We start from the raw sequence: 17,943 nt of genomic DNA, 5'->3' as shown, positions 1-17,943 counted from the left end.
TGACTTTAGCTGGCAACCACTTGTAAATCTCCGGATCCTCCGACCGTGGTTTACGTCCAAGTTGGGCATTACCCATCTTGACCTCTCTTTCCTAGCCCCTGTGAATATCAATCTTACCGAGTGGGCTGACAACTTTGAAGCAGAACTTGTTCAGCTTCTCTCGGGAGCATCAGCAAACACTGTTTTGGCTATCAGCCTGTCAGCTAATGGTATCCACGGCCCCCATGCTAGTCGTAGCACTATCGTAGCTGTAGGTCGAGTGTGCATAGCGCCCCATAGCGCTACAGCATTTTCAGCCAAGGATATGAATGTTGATGAAGCTGACACTTGTAGCTACACAAGCTCCTAGGCAACTTTATAGATGTGTAGATTTAACAAATATTTATTAAATACTAAAATCGAATATTATTTGCCCCTCGTGCAAGCTTGGCAGCTAGCTCAGCCTGCTTGCGCTTGTGGTACTCAGTTATAAGGTACATGTTATAACGAAACAGGTAGAAATCACGGTACCGAAGATAAGGATTGAAATAGAAAGTTGTCACCTGGTTCAACACCCTGTTACAGTCCCAGTCAGGATTTGTGGTTGTGGCGAACTTGGGGATGAGATGGCATGTTTGAACCACATCAGCCAACGAAATGACTGATGAGCGACGCTGTCCAACGGTATTTGAGTGGGAAATGCGGGAAAGTCCGGAAGGAGACTCGAAGTCAGCCAGCATGTCATGGAAGGGAGTGAACCAATGGACATAGAGGAGTGGAGCCTCATGTACCATAATTTCCATAGGAAGACGAAATATAAGCTTAACGTGGGCGACTTGAAGGCCTAGTAAGTTCCAGGTAAGCCAAGTGAGAGGCAAAGAGACGAAATAGTTACCACTAAGCGGACCATCCTTCCAGTTGCTGTCACTGATGCGAACGAGCACGGTGCTGAATTTGGCGGGACTGCCACGCTTGAGACCCTTGTTGGACATGGTGCCATCGGCCGCAAGAATAGCTTGTATCACATCAGGCTTCTCAGACTCTGTTTCCGCTGCCCGTAGGGCTGGAAGATACAGAGCAGCCCTCTTAAAAGCACCAAAACGCCTTGTTGACCGCAGCAATTCACCCCCAGGAAGCTTGTGCTGGTTCAGGAACTCGTTGACATAGAACAGAAAGTCGCGGACTTGAAATTGGGTTTGAATATCGGAAGCAGACAGATTCGGATAGGCAGGCCGAGCAGCAATATCATAGGTGACCTGTTGAGGGGTTTCGTCAAATGCCTCGTCCTCCTCATTATCTGCGTCGTCGGCCTGTTCCCAGTCGTCCCAGTCGACATTGGGCGGCGGTCGATAGCCCTGGCCAGGCGAATAGCCCGGACATGCCCACTGTAGATATAGAGAAAAGCGATGTACGGCTTCTTGACGAGTCAGCCAGCGGGTCATTTGCTGAATATAATCACGGCGGTTGGAGGCGCGATAGCCGTTCTTGGCAAGATCGATGTGCAAACGCTCGGTGTTCTCCGTATTGTACCCATCTGCTGACCCGAGTAGACGAATGGAGTCGATATAGTGTCGAATGTTGTGTAACTTGGGAATATTGAAGTCGCTGCACTCAGGACCAAGCTCCCGGAACACGGGTAGGTTCTCGTGCATCTTCTCCCAGGCTGTCTGCATCGCCGTAAGCGAGTCGTCAGTGTGGACTTGAAAGTGGGCGTAACCCATAAAGTCGAGGCAGTGACGTGCCACGGAGGTCACCCTCTCATCGACTGCATTGTGTACAGCACCAAGAAAGGTCTTGGCCAGCCCGCGTACAACAAGACTTTGAGGAGACAGTTGTGGCACCGAAGTACTACGCTATGCTGCTTGATGTTGTCGAATGGGAGGCAGTAGATGCCGACTTCTGCCTAAAGCTGCGGACCAAATGGGCGAAGAACCTCCGGTACGCTCTCGTTATTCTGAACCCATCATACTTATGTGTGTAGCAAGGACGCTGGCATGACCGACGAGCCACAACTTGTCGAGGGCTTCGTGACGGATGCTATCAAGGAGAAGATTCGCAAAGAACAAGAGGGTCGGACAGGCGATACAGACACGGAGGAGGAGGATAGTGATAGGGAGGGTATTGCAACGTAGATAACATTGATCTATATGCCCATTGTTTGATGAGTTACCCGTTATGCCAATTTTGTTTCGTGTGTGTATGGATGGTATATGCTGTATTCATATATCTATGAGGGCACACATAACTGTTGTAGCAGCGGCTTCCCCATAGCGTCATGCTGGGCTATGAGGGCTATAGTGAGATACAGGCTGCTACAGTAGGAGACCCATAGCCGACGGTAAATGCTATGAAGTGCTACGGTAGTGATATATAATTGATAACTTGTATACAGATCTATGACCGCTATCGGGAACCTTGTAGAGCTACATAATTAGATGCAGTGTTTGCTGATGAGATACGGCAGCTCAAGACAATATCGATGTACTTGATCTACTCTGCCAGTGCCAGTAGAAACCCTGATTCTGGTACCACGCCGCGGCCAGCGCCAACGATCCTCCCTACCGTGGAGAATTTGTGCTTTAAAGGTCCTCTTCGATTCCTTGTCAAGATTCGGTGCCCCCAACTCATTCATTTGGATCTGGAGATAATATCGAGTGTGCTCCCTGACGTGCCAGTGCATCTTCAAGTCCCGTTCGGCAACTTCTTACGCCATTCAAGTCAGCTGGAGAAGGTTTCTCTGTCCCTGCCAGAAACTTTCTTCGCCGGGGCCCAACTTGAACCACCTATAAACGATGTTCTTCGTGCTCTCCCCGACTCCTTAATTTTCTTGAACCTCGACGCAGGTTCAATCCTGATGATGGGCAACTCAGAGCCTGAGCTAGCTGGACCAGCTATAACACGGCTTTTGGAATCTATTTCGCACATTAATTGCCCTGTGCTTGCATACCTTTTCATATATAGGTGCCCGACGCTCCCCTTGATAGCGTTTAACGATCCGCTGGACGCATTCCTCTTGGCACGGGCCCGGATTCGTCGGTCGGACACCACTGGCCTTGGAAAGTCCTTTCGTCTTCTCCACATAGCGTTCGAGGATTGTTCTCCATGTGACAATGCAAATGACGTTGGTAGTATAGTGCTAGGGGATAGTCTGATTAGCCAATTTGCTGCCGCTGGAGTCGGCATTGCACTGAGGTATTTTGTAGACGACACGGTGTGGTGCCCGCCGTCACTTACTAGTAGATCCTATGATGCCGATGTATACGGTGACGAGCCGCCGAGGCTCATCAGCCGTGCTTAGTCAGCATTGATCCGGATATGCTGTCTTTCCGGGCTCCTCTTGCAGTTATGTTCCTCAGTTCCTGGTTCCTGTTCCTCTTTCTCCTGTATGCTTTAGTATAAAAGGCATGTAGTAGAGTAGTTTTGATTATCATATTCTCTTCCTTCTCTTTCTCTTGAGCTGTTAGCTCTAGTTGCTGTTGGAGCCCTTTGAAGGACTCTGGCATTTTCTTGTCTTTTCTCACTGTTGTGAGAAAGCATGTCATTTGGAGCCCACCGCGAGGGGTTCTTCAAATCGCATCTGACGCACTCCGCTGACAGCTCTACATACTATCGACACCCACTTGCGTTGATCGCCAATTCTCTCGATTGCTTCTCTTATCACATACATCCCCAAAACACACTATCTACGACATCATCCCCACCTCAGCGCATCTCCTTCGCTATACAACACCGGCCGCTTTGCCCCCGCCCTCTCGGCCCGTTCCAATTCGGCCTCCTGTCCACAGCATTCTCGGTGTTACCCGGCGGCCTCGCTTGGCTCCCAGCACCACCAAAGTGTCTTTGCAACGTCTGCTCATCGAACGAGCCACAGCACGTCCAACTCTCCAGGCGAGCTTGTTCCTCCACCCCCGCCGCATTTGCGTTCATATTGCGGCTGGCAGCACCTCTCGCAAAGCCAGCCCAGCGGCGATTCGCCCGTGTTTCCATCCGCGCCACATTCACACAGACGTCAGCCCACGAAACACCAAACGACAGACACTCAACAAGTGCCCGGGGCCCCAAAGCCTCCTGTCACCGTCTCTCGCCCGCTCACCGCTGCTTTGCTTTCGAAAGTCACGTCCAGCTGTTGCACTTCTGCGGCTCCGTTCCCGACTAGCGTCTCTGCTCGTCTCGTTGCTCCAAGAAGTCAAAGGCATCTCCTCAGTAAACCATCTCCACCCCCGCCGCCCGCCTTCGCGTTCCTGTTGCGGCTAGCCTACTCAGCCAGAGTACCACATCCCTCGCTGTTCGCACGGCTGGCTAGCCCAACAGCCACTCGCTCGTGTCTCTATTCGCGCCACATCTGCACACACCCAAGTCAGCGCACAACCGCCAATCGTTGGGCTAGCACTCACCTAGTCTGCGCGGACCCGTGTTGTCCAAAACTCTGTCCCCCCGGCCATTACTCGACCAGCTCAAGCCTCTTCGCTCTTCTGGGCCGCTGGTCCGTCATCCATCGTATCTGCCGCCATTTGAGCGACAGCGCTTGCGAAACGGCCCCGCTTTGGGGACCACAGTCTCAGTTTGGGTTCCTTGCCAACAAACGACCACACACCTTTTCGCTGCTCCTGCGAAAGCGCCCTGGGCCGAAGCCTGGCTGTCCCTTGCCATCTGCCCGTTCCCCGTCCCCCACTCCTCTGCCGGGCGCTCCGTTTCGCGTCCAACAACATCGGCGGCAGGGGCACTCGTTACAAAACCCCCCCCAAGACGTTTTCTGTCGCCCCAACGCGGTCCTAATGCCAAAGCGGACTGCTTCTGGCCGCATTTCTGCGGGCTCCAGCCTCAGCCTAAGCTCCCTGATCATCCAGGACCACTCACCGTCGCCGTTCGTCGCCGTTCCCGCGCCCAGCTCAGACCATGCCACCAAATCGCACTGCCTTCACGATCAGCCCCCTCTCGCTCGATTCCTCCACCGCCTACTCGATCCCGACCCCTCTGCACCTCCCATCCACCTCAGTCGAGTGTTGTATCGCTTCCCAGTCATTCCAGTCGTCGTCTTCGGCGCTATTCCCCGGGTGTTGTCCGCGTATGGCGACAAGGATGGAAGACGAAAGGAAAAGATGACACGTGACTGATGCGTGACAACGGTCGGAAATAATGTCCGAAACACGCCGATCCTGCACAACACATTGCCCATTCCATACACCAGACTCTACACTCGAAGGGTGTTCTCCCGTCTCTGTTGCTTGATAATTTATGCCTTGATTTCCTATGCTTAACCTCGACACTTCCACACATCTCGGCTTTGTACTCTCAACTCGAACGAGCTCTACATTGAACAGCTCCCTCGACACCTGCTACCAGCCATACTCATCACTTCCCGTCACATAGTTGCTAGCTTTTGACCGTCCAACCGCTTCCTCCGATCTGGATCAACCTTCTGATCTGCATTCGCACTGTTCGCTGATTCGCAGGCCAATCAAGTGCCTGGTCAGGCAGTGGTGCAGTTGCTTTAGGACTTCCTGGTTGGAAAAGTTTCCAGACTTGATAAAGTCCACTACTTATTTTCTCTGTTCCCTTTTCTGGATTGCTTACTTATTTCACTGGCATCTAGTGACTGGGGACAGTCACATTTTCAGTTGGGAGGAGGTGACGAGCCGCCGAGGCTCATCAGCCGTGCTTAGTCAGCATTGATCCGGATATGCTGTCTTTCCGGGCTCCTCTTGCAGTTATGTTCCTCAGTTCCTGGTTCCTGTTCCTCTTTCTCCTGTATGCTTTAGTATAAAAGGCATGTAGTAGAGTAGTTTTGATTATCATATTCTCTTCCTTCTCTTTCTCTTGAGCTGTTAGCTCTAGTTGCTGTTGGAGCCCTTTGAAGGACTCTGGCATTTTCTTGTCTTTTCTCACTGTTGTGAGAAAGCATGTCAACGGGGAGGCCATGAAATGTTTTTCAGCACTCACTACCAGTTGCCAGTGGAACTACCATAGACTGGCGTTGTCAGGCTAGGCCGCCTGGGATGCCGGTTTAGTCAGTAGAACTTCAAGGAGCACTCACTGTAAATTATGTACTTCAGTGATCTTGAAGCGCAATTCATTCATCAGCATTGCCCTGGACCTTCAGGCTGACCACTGGTAAACCTTCAAGTGAAGCATGATAGTCATAAGAATAACCATGAGTCCGAGTAGAGTTTGGAGTTTGGGGAGGACCGGCGATCACAATGATCGACTAGCATCAGGCACATTTTCCTGGTCTTCTTCCTACTTCCATCATGTCGGTCGTAAACGATGAACAAGAAACGCCTGCAGCACTCCCAGAGATCCAAATCGATCCTACCACTCCCGAACTCGACATCCCAGAGGCCAGAGACGGATTCTACACCTACGCAGAGGAGAAGACACAACAACAGGTGAGTTGCTGCCCCATACGACCAATGCATTGCGCTAAGGCTAAGTGGCCGGGCTAGGTTGACGAGAAGTACTGGGCCCATCGAAGGGGGTCGGAGACGGCCTCGGAGGGCACGGCCGCCTCGTTTGTCGGCAACTTCAAACTTTCGCAGCTGCATTCTACCGCCCCGCCGGGGGAGGTTCCCACAGGAGGAGATCCGTTTGTCGAGGAAGAGGACGAAAAGCGTATGAAGGAGGAAGTTTTTGTCCCAGGTGCGTTGTGTCTTGTTCTCCGATCGCGCCGTCTTGTCTGACACGCTAGTAGAAACGACGTTGACTTCGGAACTCATGCAGCTCTTCCAGTCTTTCCAGCGCTGTCTAGAACTGCGAGACAAGTACACATCCAAGTCGCGCCAACGACTGGGGGATGATCCAAGACACTACGATGGCGCGTTTCCTGGACTGGACGACAAATCAGCTGGCGTTTCCGGTGTGCGGCCCGATGCCAACCTCACGGCGAATGTGCCTCCCAAGCCACGCCCTGACAAATGGAAAATCTACCCTAAACCACCTCCGCCCCATTGGCACTGGACAGACACCTCGGTCGTCAGCACAGGTCTCGATGGATTCGCCAACGGGAGTGGTTTTCGCATAGAAGAGTGTCCTATCCCTGGCGCGCATCCGTATTCGTTCGAAATCGATGACAAAGGTGTCTTCCAGGTGTACGACAACGACGAGTCAGAAGCAACGAACGACGAGCGGACTCCGGTTTACGACATTCCAAGTATCCGCGAATACTTCGTCGACCTCGACTACGTCCTCGGCGTCATTTCTCATGGTCCGACTAAAAGCTTCGCATATCGGCGGCTCAAGTATCTGGCCAGCAAATTCACGATGTACTCACTGTTGAACGAGTTCCAAGAGCTTTCCGACATGAAGGTCTGTTTATCGGGTCTTCTTGCGCCTCGTGTCTGAGCAGAATTTCAGCAAGTTCCTCATCGGTACAATCAAGCCGAACTTTGCGATTTCATCTTACCCGCTATGGCAGTGACTTCTACAACGTCCGAAAGGTCGACACGCATGTGCACCATTCGAGCAGCATGAACCAGAAGCATTTGCTTCGGTTTATCAAGTCGAAAATGAAGCGGAGTCCGCAGGTGCTAATGTTTTTGCGATCTGATGCTCTATTGACCAAATCCTAGGATGTGGTAATCTTTCGCGATGGCAAAGCCCTGACGCTGCAAGAAGTGTTTCAGTCGCTCAAGCTGACTGCGTATGACCTGTCTATCGATACGTTGGATATGCACGCCCACTCGGACTCCTTCCATCGCTTCGACAAGTTCAATCTCAAGTATAATCCAATCGGAGAATCGCGACTGCGAGAGATCTTTCTCAAGACGGACAACTATATCAAGGGGGAGATACCTAGCGGAGCTAACGAAAGGTACGTCTCAGTCTAAACCGATCGACTTTATACCTGCTGAAGAACGCATAGAGATAATGACTGATTTGGAGCAGTCCAAATATCAGGTATGGCAACGTTTTGACGACAAATCAAGGGCCGTGCTGAATGAAATCCAGAATGTCGAATGGCGCGTCAGCATCTATGGGCGCTCGCCTTCTGAATGGGACAATCTCGCAAAATGGATAGTTAACAACAAATTGTACTCGCACAATGTGCGCTGGCTCATCCAAGTTCCTCGGTTGTACGACATCTACAAGGCCAACGGGTCGATACAAACGTTCCAGGACATTATTCTCAGTCAGCCTATTCACAACTCTCTCGGTGTCAGAGCCTAACTTCAGCCAGATGTCTTTCAACCGCTCTTCGAGGTCACTCAGGATCCGCGAAAGCACCCTGAACTGCATGTTTTCCTTCAACGTGTTATTGGGTTCGACACTGTTGACGACGAGAGCAAGGTTGAACGACGAATATACAAGAAGTATCCATATCCGAAGCTCTGGGATACGAAGGATTCGCCGCCGTATTCTTATTGGTATGTTATACCCACAGGTACCATCATGAAGATGCTAATCCTGAGTAGGATCTACTACATGTTTGCGAATATGGCGAGCCTGAATCGCTGGCGGCAAGAACGAGGGTTCAGTGGGTTGTTTTCTCACAAAGCTATCGGTGTCCCAGACTGAATTTGGTTCACAGACACCTTCGTTCTTCGACCCCATGCTGGTGAGGCGGGCGATACAGATCATCTGACTTCGGCCTTCCTCACCTCCCATTCCATCTCGCATGGCATCCTGTTGCGCAAAGTCCCGGCCTTGCAGTACCTGTTTTACTTGAAGCAGATTGGCATTGCGATGAGCCCGCTGAGCAACAATGCGCTCTTTTTGGCGTACGAGCGGAATCCGCTTCCCGACTTCTTCAAGACGGGGCTGAACGTGAGCTTGAGCACGGATGACCCGCTGCAGTTTCACTTCACCAAGGTGCCCTTTCTTTCCCTCTTCTGTTCGGTAGATAATTATGTGGTTTAGGAACCTCTTCTTGAAGAATATAGTGTTGCGGCACATGTGCGTGTCATTCAAGCGAGCATCATCTTGATACTGATATTCTCCGCAGATTTACAAGTTTCCGCAAAGCTCGTTGGCCGAGCTTGCCCGCAACTCCGTCATCCAAAGCGGTTTCGAGATGGAGATCAAACGACACTGGCTCGGACACCAATGGTACCTTCCCGGTGCGGCGGGGAACGATATCCACAAAGTTTGTCTCTTTTCCATTCTGTAACCGGTTTTCATGTCGGTATCAGACGAATGTGCCCAATATCCGGCTGGCGTACCGGCACCAGACGCTGTTGGAGGAGCTGAATATGATCAATATGATTGGCTCTGGGTCTGGCTCGGGGTCTGTGTCGGCGGTGGCGGGGACCGGGATGGTGCAGCCGACCCCGGACGCGGTTGCGGCGCGTGCGATGGGCGCTGGGCTAGCTATCGCACCCAGGTCGGGGAAGCACACAGTTTGCTAATGCTAGTAGTAGTAGAAATCTTTTGTACTACATATGCGCAATGGTATCGCACTCCATCTATGTTGTCTTCGTGACATGTTTTCACAGCCAGGTTATAGTGATTCAACTAATTGAGATTGAGCCATGCTCTAAAAATAAAACAGACAGCTAATCAGAGATAGCCGTTTCTTGAGAATCATTCACCTGATCGTGATACCCATACCAACGTTGTTTACTGTGTTACCAATATTAGATATTTATAGCGTGTCTGTTATGTTGCTATTCGCAGTCGGCGCTATGTAGTCAAAAGTTGTCGTCCTGACTGGCTGGCGGCGATAATCATTGACGTTGTCGAGACTGTCACCGACACCATGTCATCGGATCGGACACATATACTTTTTCTCCCAAACTCCCATCTTCGAGTCCCCGTTCTGGTTCGCCCATTATGCGCAAGGCTCTCGCTATCTTCAGCCGGGACAAGAAGGAGAAAGGGAAGGAGGCGGAGAAGAAGGACGAAGAGCCACAGCAGCCTGAGGAAGCCGCGGAGCAGCCTGGCAGTGAGGCGAAACCGGAGCATCGGATTAGGGACTACCTGTGAGCTCGCTGTCCATCGTCATGTCTCTGGTCATTTACATTGGCGGCCAGCGAGGGCGAGCTCGTCAGAGGCAAGCGCCAAGTACAGCAGATGCTGGGTCTCGGGCAGAAGTGCGTCCTCTAACTATGCTCACGAAATGCGACAACTGACAGCACACTCTTCCCAGGCCAAACGTTGTCCCTCCTGGGGAGCCGAATATCAAGTGTGAGCCGCGGACGGTCCACATTGGCTGGCACCCGGTCGCAGGCTTCGCGGGCAAGTGGTTCGCGGAGAAGACGGGCCTCGGGAAGCTGATCACGGAGAAGACGAACAAGTACCCGGACCCGACGCAGGTTGTCATCCTTCCTGGTGTGTTTACTGCTGACTGGTATTTGGCAGCACTGGGCCATCATTGTCGGGGACTACTGCCACCAGCTCTGGATGGACGAGCACCTCGACGTCATTTACAACAACGACAAGGTCACCGACCTCGCTGAGTGGCACACCTTCGAGATCGGGCACACGCGCTTCAACGACCAGGCGCTGCGCCAGGCGGGCGACATGGCCATCTTCCACATGCGCTCCAAGCAGGCCGCGTACAACCTCATCACAAATAACTGCCAGGTCTTCGCATTGAAGCTGCTTGATGCCATACAAATCGGCAAGCACCGCGAGTTCGCGACGAGTTTTGCAGTATACAAGGCTGCTATTGGCCCTGGAACTATATCGGAACTGTTCGCCATTCAGGCCGACGAGCTGCCTCCCCAGGAACAGGAGCAAGAGGCGGAGCGGCCGCCCGGCCGTGTCATGGAGAATGCGCAGCAGGTTATGGACGAGAATACTACTCAGCTTGACCACCATAGCACTTCATGAGCGGATGTGTCTTCCAAAGGGGCGTGCCCCCTTTTTTTATTTGTTGGGACTATGTTGTAAGTAGATTTAGTCGTATCGAATGCCAAGCGATTCCACGAATAAGAATGCTTCAGTAGTGGCCATGGTGCGAAAGATATTAAGCAAAAACAATATTTCAAGTTGGGCTACCAACTATTGACAACTGCACTCGCCATCTAATCGTCTTCAAGTTGATATGCGAGATCTATATCTTCTTCCGAGTGTCTGTCACCAAAGTCGTCGTACCAATCATGACTGAACATTCTGGCCTGCGACGCCTGTGGTAGTGCATAGCGCAGATGCACTGTGATGCCCCTATTCTCGAGCTCTTGTAGCTCGTCTCTGATAGGGAGAGGTGTGTCTGGATCGGCTGTCGGGACACGCAGAGTTATGGTTTGGAGTGTGGATGGGCATGAGTACAGGAACGGGACCAGCCTGCTGGCTGCCAGATCGGATGACATCGGCATCAGCTCCAGATATAAGTGCCGCAAGAGAGAACCTAGATTCTCGCGCTCGACGGCCTCGAAGAACGTCCCGTCTAATGGCCAGCGCCGACCCCAGCCACCATAACTTTCGCCTTCCCGGCCGATTAGCCTCAACGTCGTCGTTTGCGGCAGCTCTCGCAGAACGCCGAGTATCGTGGTGATCGAAATCGAGTCAACGTCGAATTCCGCAACTTGTTCGCCAGGTGCGGCCAGATATTGCGGGGAAAGCTTGTGAATGATGCTCACGCCTGCTCCAAATGCTTGCAGTTTAGGCATGATGAGAAGATGCAGGAGGGGTTCGATTTCGAATATTGTGGGGGTAGATGACGGTTGGTAGTATCTCATAGAACACAGGAAAAGCTCCTTCAAAGACAAAAGCGTCACCGGACTAGAGTGTGTTAACAAGCCCAGGCGAGTGACGGCAATATTGCAGCGAATCAACTGTGGACACCAATGGAGGATCTGATGAACGTCATTGAGGTTCACTCCTCCTTCAAGTGTATCGTCGTTGAGAGGATGACAAAGAAGCTGAAGCTCGGACAAATTATTCCAGGGAAGTGGAATCATCAGTGGGCTCCCACTGGGTCCAACCAGAGAGACCGTTTCTAGATTGGGATGGCGGAGGAGTGTAGCATTTTCAAATAGAGGCTGCGGTCCGTAGGTATCGCAAATGAAGCGGACATGCTTCAAGAGCGGCATCTCGTCCGGTATTTGCGATAGCAAGGAGTGGAAGAACGTCACGTTGCAATTCCAGGCATCGAGGCTTTGGATGCGGCTGCGCACATCGAGGAGAACTGGCAACATGGTTGAGTTGAAATCAGGCTTGCGACCGGCAAAGAGGGGAGTGTCTTCTTCCTGTCTGCCCACCACAACATCCTGTTGGATATACGAGATGTGGATCGGACTCTCACGGCTAAAACCCAGCCACCGGTTGAGCTGCGCGGAGAACGGCGGGGCAGTAGACCGTAGTGTGTCATAGCGAGGATAGTACAGCGAGTTAGAGTCGCCGCTGACAAGAAAGCGACTCCATAGAAGCGGTGTGTCCTGGGACAGCCGTCGCCAATATCGACAAACTCTCCCAAACAGCAGTGGCGCCGCAGCCGCGTCAAAAACAGCATTGTGTTCGGTTGGTAGACAAGTGAGGAAGATTTCTTGGAGAAGATACGGAGGGAGCCGTCTGATTGGCGCGAGGAGCGACTCGTGCGAGAATATGTAGCGACGGAGAGCATATCGCCGCTCCTTCAAATCATCCAGTATTTTCGTCGTATGTGCGATCTCCCCCTCGATTTGGAGTAATTGAGCGCGAGGCCCGGGAAGAAGAGTCTGTAGTGTGGATAGCTCGTCGTCGTTGGGGCAGTAGAAGCTGTTTAGTCTGTCTATGAACGGGGTTCGAGGGAAAGTCATGATTCGGCGTCACGGTCCGGAAAGGAAGGAGGCCATCAACTTGACCACGACCACAAACTCTCTTTCGTCCTTCGACATCCCCACAAGCTGTCCTACCCCCCCCCTTCAACACGGACGAAACCGGTTACATCTTCGCTCGCAGACTTCTCCTTCAAGTTATTCTCACTGTCGCCATCGTTTCGCGAGCACAACAACTCAAACGCGCGACCTTGGGAAGAGTGCTCAGTGGTGGTTCAACACAAGCAAGAGAAACCAGAATATGGTACGCAAATTATCGCCAGCTCCCGCAACGAATGTTGACAGCCAGCTCACGAAGGATAATGCCACCTTCCGCATAGACTGTGGCTCCCACCAAAGTCACTTTCTCTGAATTCTAACTCCCATCGCTCCTCGTTCTTCTCGTCGCGAACCATCATGTGAATCAAGCCCGTTGTCCCTTTCTACTCTATCCATTACGCCGACGCCTACCTTGAAATATCCACAAACCCGTCAGCTCATCCAAACTTCGCCGACCACCATACATTATCACTGCCTAGCCTCTATGTGCCTCGAAACACCCCCGTTGCCGCTTGAAACTTCACTTGATTTTCTCCGAAATCGATGAAGTGTCAGCCGATTATTCTCTACCATTCTTCATACCCCCATTCAGTGGCATTCACGACTCGCCCTGTTTACAGCTGTAATCTTCCCAGCCGACGCAAATAATCAAACTAAATCAATCCTGGAGTCACAGAAGGCCGTCAATTTCAGGATCCTCTCGGTCAAGAATGCTTTCGAGGAGTTTAAGCTCGCCGTCAGCAACAAAACCGACAACGACAACCGCCGCTTCTCTCGCGCTTCACCTTCCGATGTATCGTTGACATTCGACCCCAGTCAACGAGGAATCGCAACCTCTGATGGCTAAACACTGGTCGCTCTCAAAAGTGGGCTGCCCCGTGTTTACTACCCCGCATTTCTCTTCCCTCGTCCATGTCCGAGTCGACCGATCCTGGTTTTATAGAAACGCAGATAGAAACAAACAATGTCATATCTCTGTTAGGAGGCAACTCTCAGGACGGAAAGTTCTGCAGTTTGCGAGTTGCATATTGTTCGTTTAACAAGAAATGGGTTTTTATTCCAATATCTGGACGCATGGTTTTACACTCCATGGCGATTCAGAGGCACCGAGATTACACGCGACGATATAAATTGCTACTCCTCCTCCTGATATACAAGGTCGATGGGTTGCTGCAAGTTTCGGAAGTGCTCCAAGAGACGAAGCAGATCCTCGGGCGTTGTGGTTGGGGCCTCAGGCGGTGGATAGACGAATTCGATTCGAATGCTGTGACTATTCCCGAGCTCCAGTAATTCATCTTTGATACTATCTGGCGTAGTATCCTCTGTCGGAAAGCGCAAAGTTATTGTCTGGAGTGTGCGTGAAGATGAAAGCAACGGCACGATGCCGGTCCGAGCTGCCTCTAGGCTGGAAGCTTTTACTTCGATATATAGATGCCGCAGTCGGGGGACCAGTTGCTCACTCTCGGTGTTCTGGAAAAAGGTCGCATAGCTGGGACCCCAGCCGCTAAAAACATCGCCGTCGTGTGCGATCAAACGCAGAGTGGTTGTTTGCGGCACCTCTCGCAGCGCTTCAAGTATTGAGGACAGGGAGATGAAGCTGGTGTTGAACTCCGTAACTTGTTCTCCGGGCAACAGTAGGGATCGCGGGCAGATCTCGTGAGCGGTACTGGCACCAACTCCAAATGCTCGTAGTTTCGGCATGTCAAGGAGATGCAAGAGGGGTTCGACCTCCAATGACTGCACAATGAATGACAGAATACGCTGCTCCATCATGGAGCCCAAGAATAGTTCCTCCAAAGACAAAAGTGCCACTCGACAGGCACGAGTCAAATCACCCCCTTGAGTGATTGCGATGTCGCAGCAGATCAAACGAGGACACCGGGCGAGGATCTGGTGCGCTCCGCTAAGGTCCAATCCACCCAATAGGGCAGGAGAACTGTGTCTGAGAGGTTTACAGACAAGTCTAAGCACAGATAGGTGGCTCCATGGAAGCGGGATTTCTAGTGGGTTGCCAGGACCAACGAGACATATGGACTTGAGATTGAGGTTTTGGAGAATGACAGACTTTTCGAAGACTCCGACTTGGAGACCTTGCGCCGCGGCCGGCCCACTACCAACTGCGACAGCAGTATCGCAAACAAAGCGAGCATGCTTTAGTGCAGGCATTGATTCTGGTTGCTGTGATAAGAGCGACTCGAGAAGTATTGTATTGCCGCCGCCGCTCCATACATCGAGACTTTCAATACGACTGCGTATGTTGAGTATCGCTCGCAACATAGTTGCGTTGAAGCCATGTTGATCATCGCTGGTCATGAGGGCATCCCCGGCCTCGGCGGCCCATGCCCGGCGTACATGCCGCTCTTTATAAGAGATACGAATCGGACTGGAACCGGCACGAGAAAACCACCGATCAAGCATTTCGCCAAACGATGGGGCATTGGCATTGAAATTCAAGCTCGAGTTCTGTCGTAGCGGATTCAAGTTGTGACGAGGATAGTAGCCTGAACGGGGATCGCCGCTAGCAAAAAAGCTACTCCATAGTAGCGGAGTCTCGTGCGATAGCTTGCGCCAATAGCGACAGACTGTCCCGAAAAGCAGCGGTGCCGCAGATATGTCAAAAACAGCGTTATGTTCCGTGGGGAGGCAAGCAAGAAAAATTTCTTGGAGAAGATATGGCGGGAGGCGCCGAATCGGCGCGAGGAGAGATTCGTGTGAGAATATGTAACGACGGAGAGAACGTCGCTGCTTCTCGAGGTCCTTCAGTACTGTCATAGTTTTTGTGATATCCATGTTGATTTGGACCAATCGAGCTCGAGGCTCGGAAATGAGGGTTTGGATTGCGGATATGTCATCATCGTTGGGACAGAAGAAGCTGTCCAGTTGGCCTATGAATGGGGTTCGAGGGTAACTCATAGTCAAGGTAAAAAGAAGAAGTGTAGCACTGCCACTGTCACGCCGTGACTAGCAGAGGCTAGACACACACGCACTTAGTCTTATATGTGGAGTAGAGAGTTGATAGAGAGACAAATTAAGTATTAGATTTGGCTCTCTGTAGGCTTCTAACTTAAGTGGCACTTACCGGCGCCACTAGCAGCAACGCAGACTCGGAGGGCGTTGTTCATACTAGTAATACATCATGATGGTCATTGCCAGGTACTACTTAGTAGTTGTACTAGTAGCATCGTTCACTTCCTATACTTACTCTAAGTTACTCAGAGTAAGTACTGTATTTGAAGTAGTCCGAGTCTACTACTAAGTAGTATATAAATGAGTGCTCAGTGCTCCGTCTCGAGAGCTAAACCCCGATATACAAGTTGAACGAGGACATATTACAGATCAGTAGGTAACAACTTAAACAATCAGTAACTAGATGTATGAAGCAACAGTAAGTGTCCCAGTCTTATCGAGGAGCATAACGAGGCCCAATGTATCATCCAACGCCAACCCATAAGCCGGACCACGATCAGATTGTAGGCAGAGTGCGGCTTCGTTTTCCAGATGCAATTTTCGGAACTTAGGCTGACCGTTGGAGTCTAGAAACACCAAAGCGAGATGCCTGTCGCTGATTTCGTCCCATTCGCGACCGAATCCGTCGGCATGGGATATAATCTGCAGGACGTAGCGCCCGGATACACCAGTTGCGTGACTAAGCGGCTTGGATTGGTGGGCATAACATATTGAGCGCAGTGGCTGGGCTTCGTCCGGCGTGGTGCCGGCGGTTGACGTGATTGTGTTCGCACCTGAAGGAGTGGGCGGCATGGGCCAGAAATGTGTGAACGAGAACGAGAGGCGGCTTTTGTTCGCCCTTAGAGCACGCCAGGAGATGCCCAGGATGTGATAGTCTGGGCGGACGACGAGCGGGTGGAAGTACGACATACTGTTGATGTTGAGGTTATAGGTAACTGTGCTCTCCTGCTCGTTTTCAGCTAATAGAATGGAATGTCTAGTCGGGGGCTGATCTTCGGGTCCAGTGGACGAATTGCCGTCAAGAGGGATACTGTCAACGACTGTGGCTGCATGAGGCGTAATGCCAAACATATACAGGCGTCCGAGACTGTCGGAGTCGGCCTCGTGCAGGTGGACATGGCGTATCCATGTGCGACCTTGAGTTATCTGAAGGACAGTCACTGTGAGACCTCCGCTGCATAAGAGATGAGCACAAACCAAGTCGCGCCATGGGTTTGGGATGCGCCGTATAGATTGCTCCGGGTCGAATGTCCAGTAATAGAGGTCCATGTCGGTGGTAAATCCAAAGATCTTGTCGCTAAGGAAGAAGTCGCCGTTGTCACTCGCAGTCTGGTGGATTGCAGGCGAAATTATTGTCCGGAAATGGATACGAGTCCTGTCTGTGAAGTCAAGTATGATAAGCGCAAATCTCGTCTCGTTGCTGAGGCAACAATATTATTAGCCACCGAATTACCATCTGGCTTCAAATTTACTTACCCGCCGCTTGGCGGACGGACTGTTCCACCCAGCAGTGCCCGACCCTCCACGGGAATGCACGAGTCTGCTACGATAAGACGAAGGTGTGGCACCTCTGTCCCGCCGACGCGCTCGCCTGTCCGTATGTCCCAGCAATCTAAGGTGTGGTCACCATGTCGGTTCCCGGCGCTGACGAGCAGATGTGTCCCCGGAATGCAAAATATCTTCCCCGTCTCCCCAATTGAGAAAATACGCGTCCAGACAGGTCGTGGCACGTCTGAATGTAGGTTTCGAAGCAGCCGGTTCGTTTGTCGGACAAGTGTTTGTAGTCGGGGAAGAGGCAGATCGGTGAGGCGCTCGGTCGCGGAGAGTGGGAGGGGATGGAGCTCCACGTCTCGAATCTGTGAGGCCGCATAAAGCCAGAGGGTGCGGTAGTCTTGCAAAGCACGGAGCGAGCGACAAGTCTGCAATCAAACTTTATATCAACCAATGAAACTTCAAGGGCCGTGACCTAGGTGTAGCAAAATACTTGCAGCAAGAAGGCTCATCAGGTCGTAAACGTCTAGCTCCTGCCCGAGTTTCAGTAGAACATCATCTGGCCATTGGGTCAAAGAAGATGCCATGAGGGAGTGGTGAAAGTAGGTCCTTGAAAGAGTGGCTTGTGACAGTGACACGTGTGACGGCTCGTGATTCCGACTCTTATTCTTGACAGTTCTTGACACTCCAATGGCAAGCTCATCGCCCTTCACGCGAAAATTGAACACGAATTACTGCCCAATGGACGAAGAAGCTTCCCAGATCAGGTCCCTCC

General features: G+C 51.7%; 5 protein-coding genes across 5 annotated transcripts; 2 read left to right on the top strand and 3 right to left on the bottom strand.

Annotated features, from left to right (window-relative positions):
* Nucleotides 1-392: 392 nt before the first annotated feature.
* MIND_00817900 (uncharacterized protein) lies at nt 393-1,700 on the bottom strand (the record flags this gene model as incomplete). Its single annotated transcript, XM_037364851.1, has 1 exon — nt 393-1,700. The coding sequence occupies one exon, from the start codon at nt 1,698-1,700 to the stop codon at nt 393-395; it is 1,308 nt and encodes a 435-aa protein (XP_037218093.1).
* Nucleotides 1,701-6,227: 4,527 nt separating this feature from the next.
* On the top strand, nt 6,228-9,320 carry MIND_00817800 (A-deaminase domain-containing protein; the record flags this gene model as incomplete). The annotated part of the gene is made up of 13 exons (XM_037364850.1): nt 6,228-6,365; nt 6,423-6,615; nt 6,668-7,285; nt 7,330-7,499; nt 7,545-7,693; nt 7,740-7,872; nt 7,924-8,104; nt 8,153-8,339; nt 8,388-8,449; nt 8,504-8,784; nt 8,833-8,868; nt 8,918-9,058; nt 9,105-9,320. The coding sequence occupies 13 exons, from the start codon at nt 6,228-6,230 to the stop codon at nt 9,318-9,320; spliced, it is 2,505 nt and encodes an 834-aa protein (XP_037218092.1).
* Nucleotides 9,321-9,744: 424 nt separating this feature from the next.
* On the top strand, nt 9,745-10,746 carry MIND_00817700 (uncharacterized protein; the record flags this gene model as incomplete). Its single annotated transcript, XM_037364849.1, has 4 exons — nt 9,745-9,893; nt 9,945-10,004; nt 10,061-10,226; nt 10,273-10,746. 4 exons carry the CDS (start codon nt 9,745-9,747, stop codon nt 10,744-10,746), a joined length of 849 nt encoding a protein of 282 aa, XP_037218091.1.
* Nucleotides 10,747-10,940: 194 nt separating this feature from the next.
* On the bottom strand, nt 10,941-12,653 carry MIND_00817600 (WD40 repeat-like protein; the record flags this gene model as incomplete). The annotated part of the gene is made up of 1 exon (XM_037364848.1): nt 10,941-12,653. One exon carries the CDS (start codon nt 12,651-12,653, stop codon nt 10,941-10,943), a length of 1,713 nt encoding a protein of 570 aa, XP_037218090.1.
* Nucleotides 12,654-13,844: 1,191 nt separating this feature from the next.
* On the bottom strand, nt 13,845-15,623 carry MIND_00817500 (WD40 repeat-like protein; the record flags this gene model as incomplete). The annotated part of the gene is made up of 1 exon (XM_037364847.1): nt 13,845-15,623. One exon carries the CDS (start codon nt 15,621-15,623, stop codon nt 13,845-13,847), a length of 1,779 nt encoding a protein of 592 aa, XP_037218089.1.
* Between the last annotated feature and the right edge of the window lie 2,320 nt (nt 15,624-17,943).

The sequence above is a fragment of the Mycena indigotica genome (assembly GCF_014461135.1).
Source record: "Mycena indigotica strain 171206Taipei chromosome Unknown Mind.scaff0007, whole genome shotgun sequence".
Lineage (NCBI taxonomy): Eukaryota > Fungi > Basidiomycota > Agaricomycetes > Agaricales > Mycenaceae > Mycena > Mycena indigotica.
Note: the sequence above shows the minus strand (reverse complement) of the source record. Positions and strands in the feature narration are given on the sequence as shown.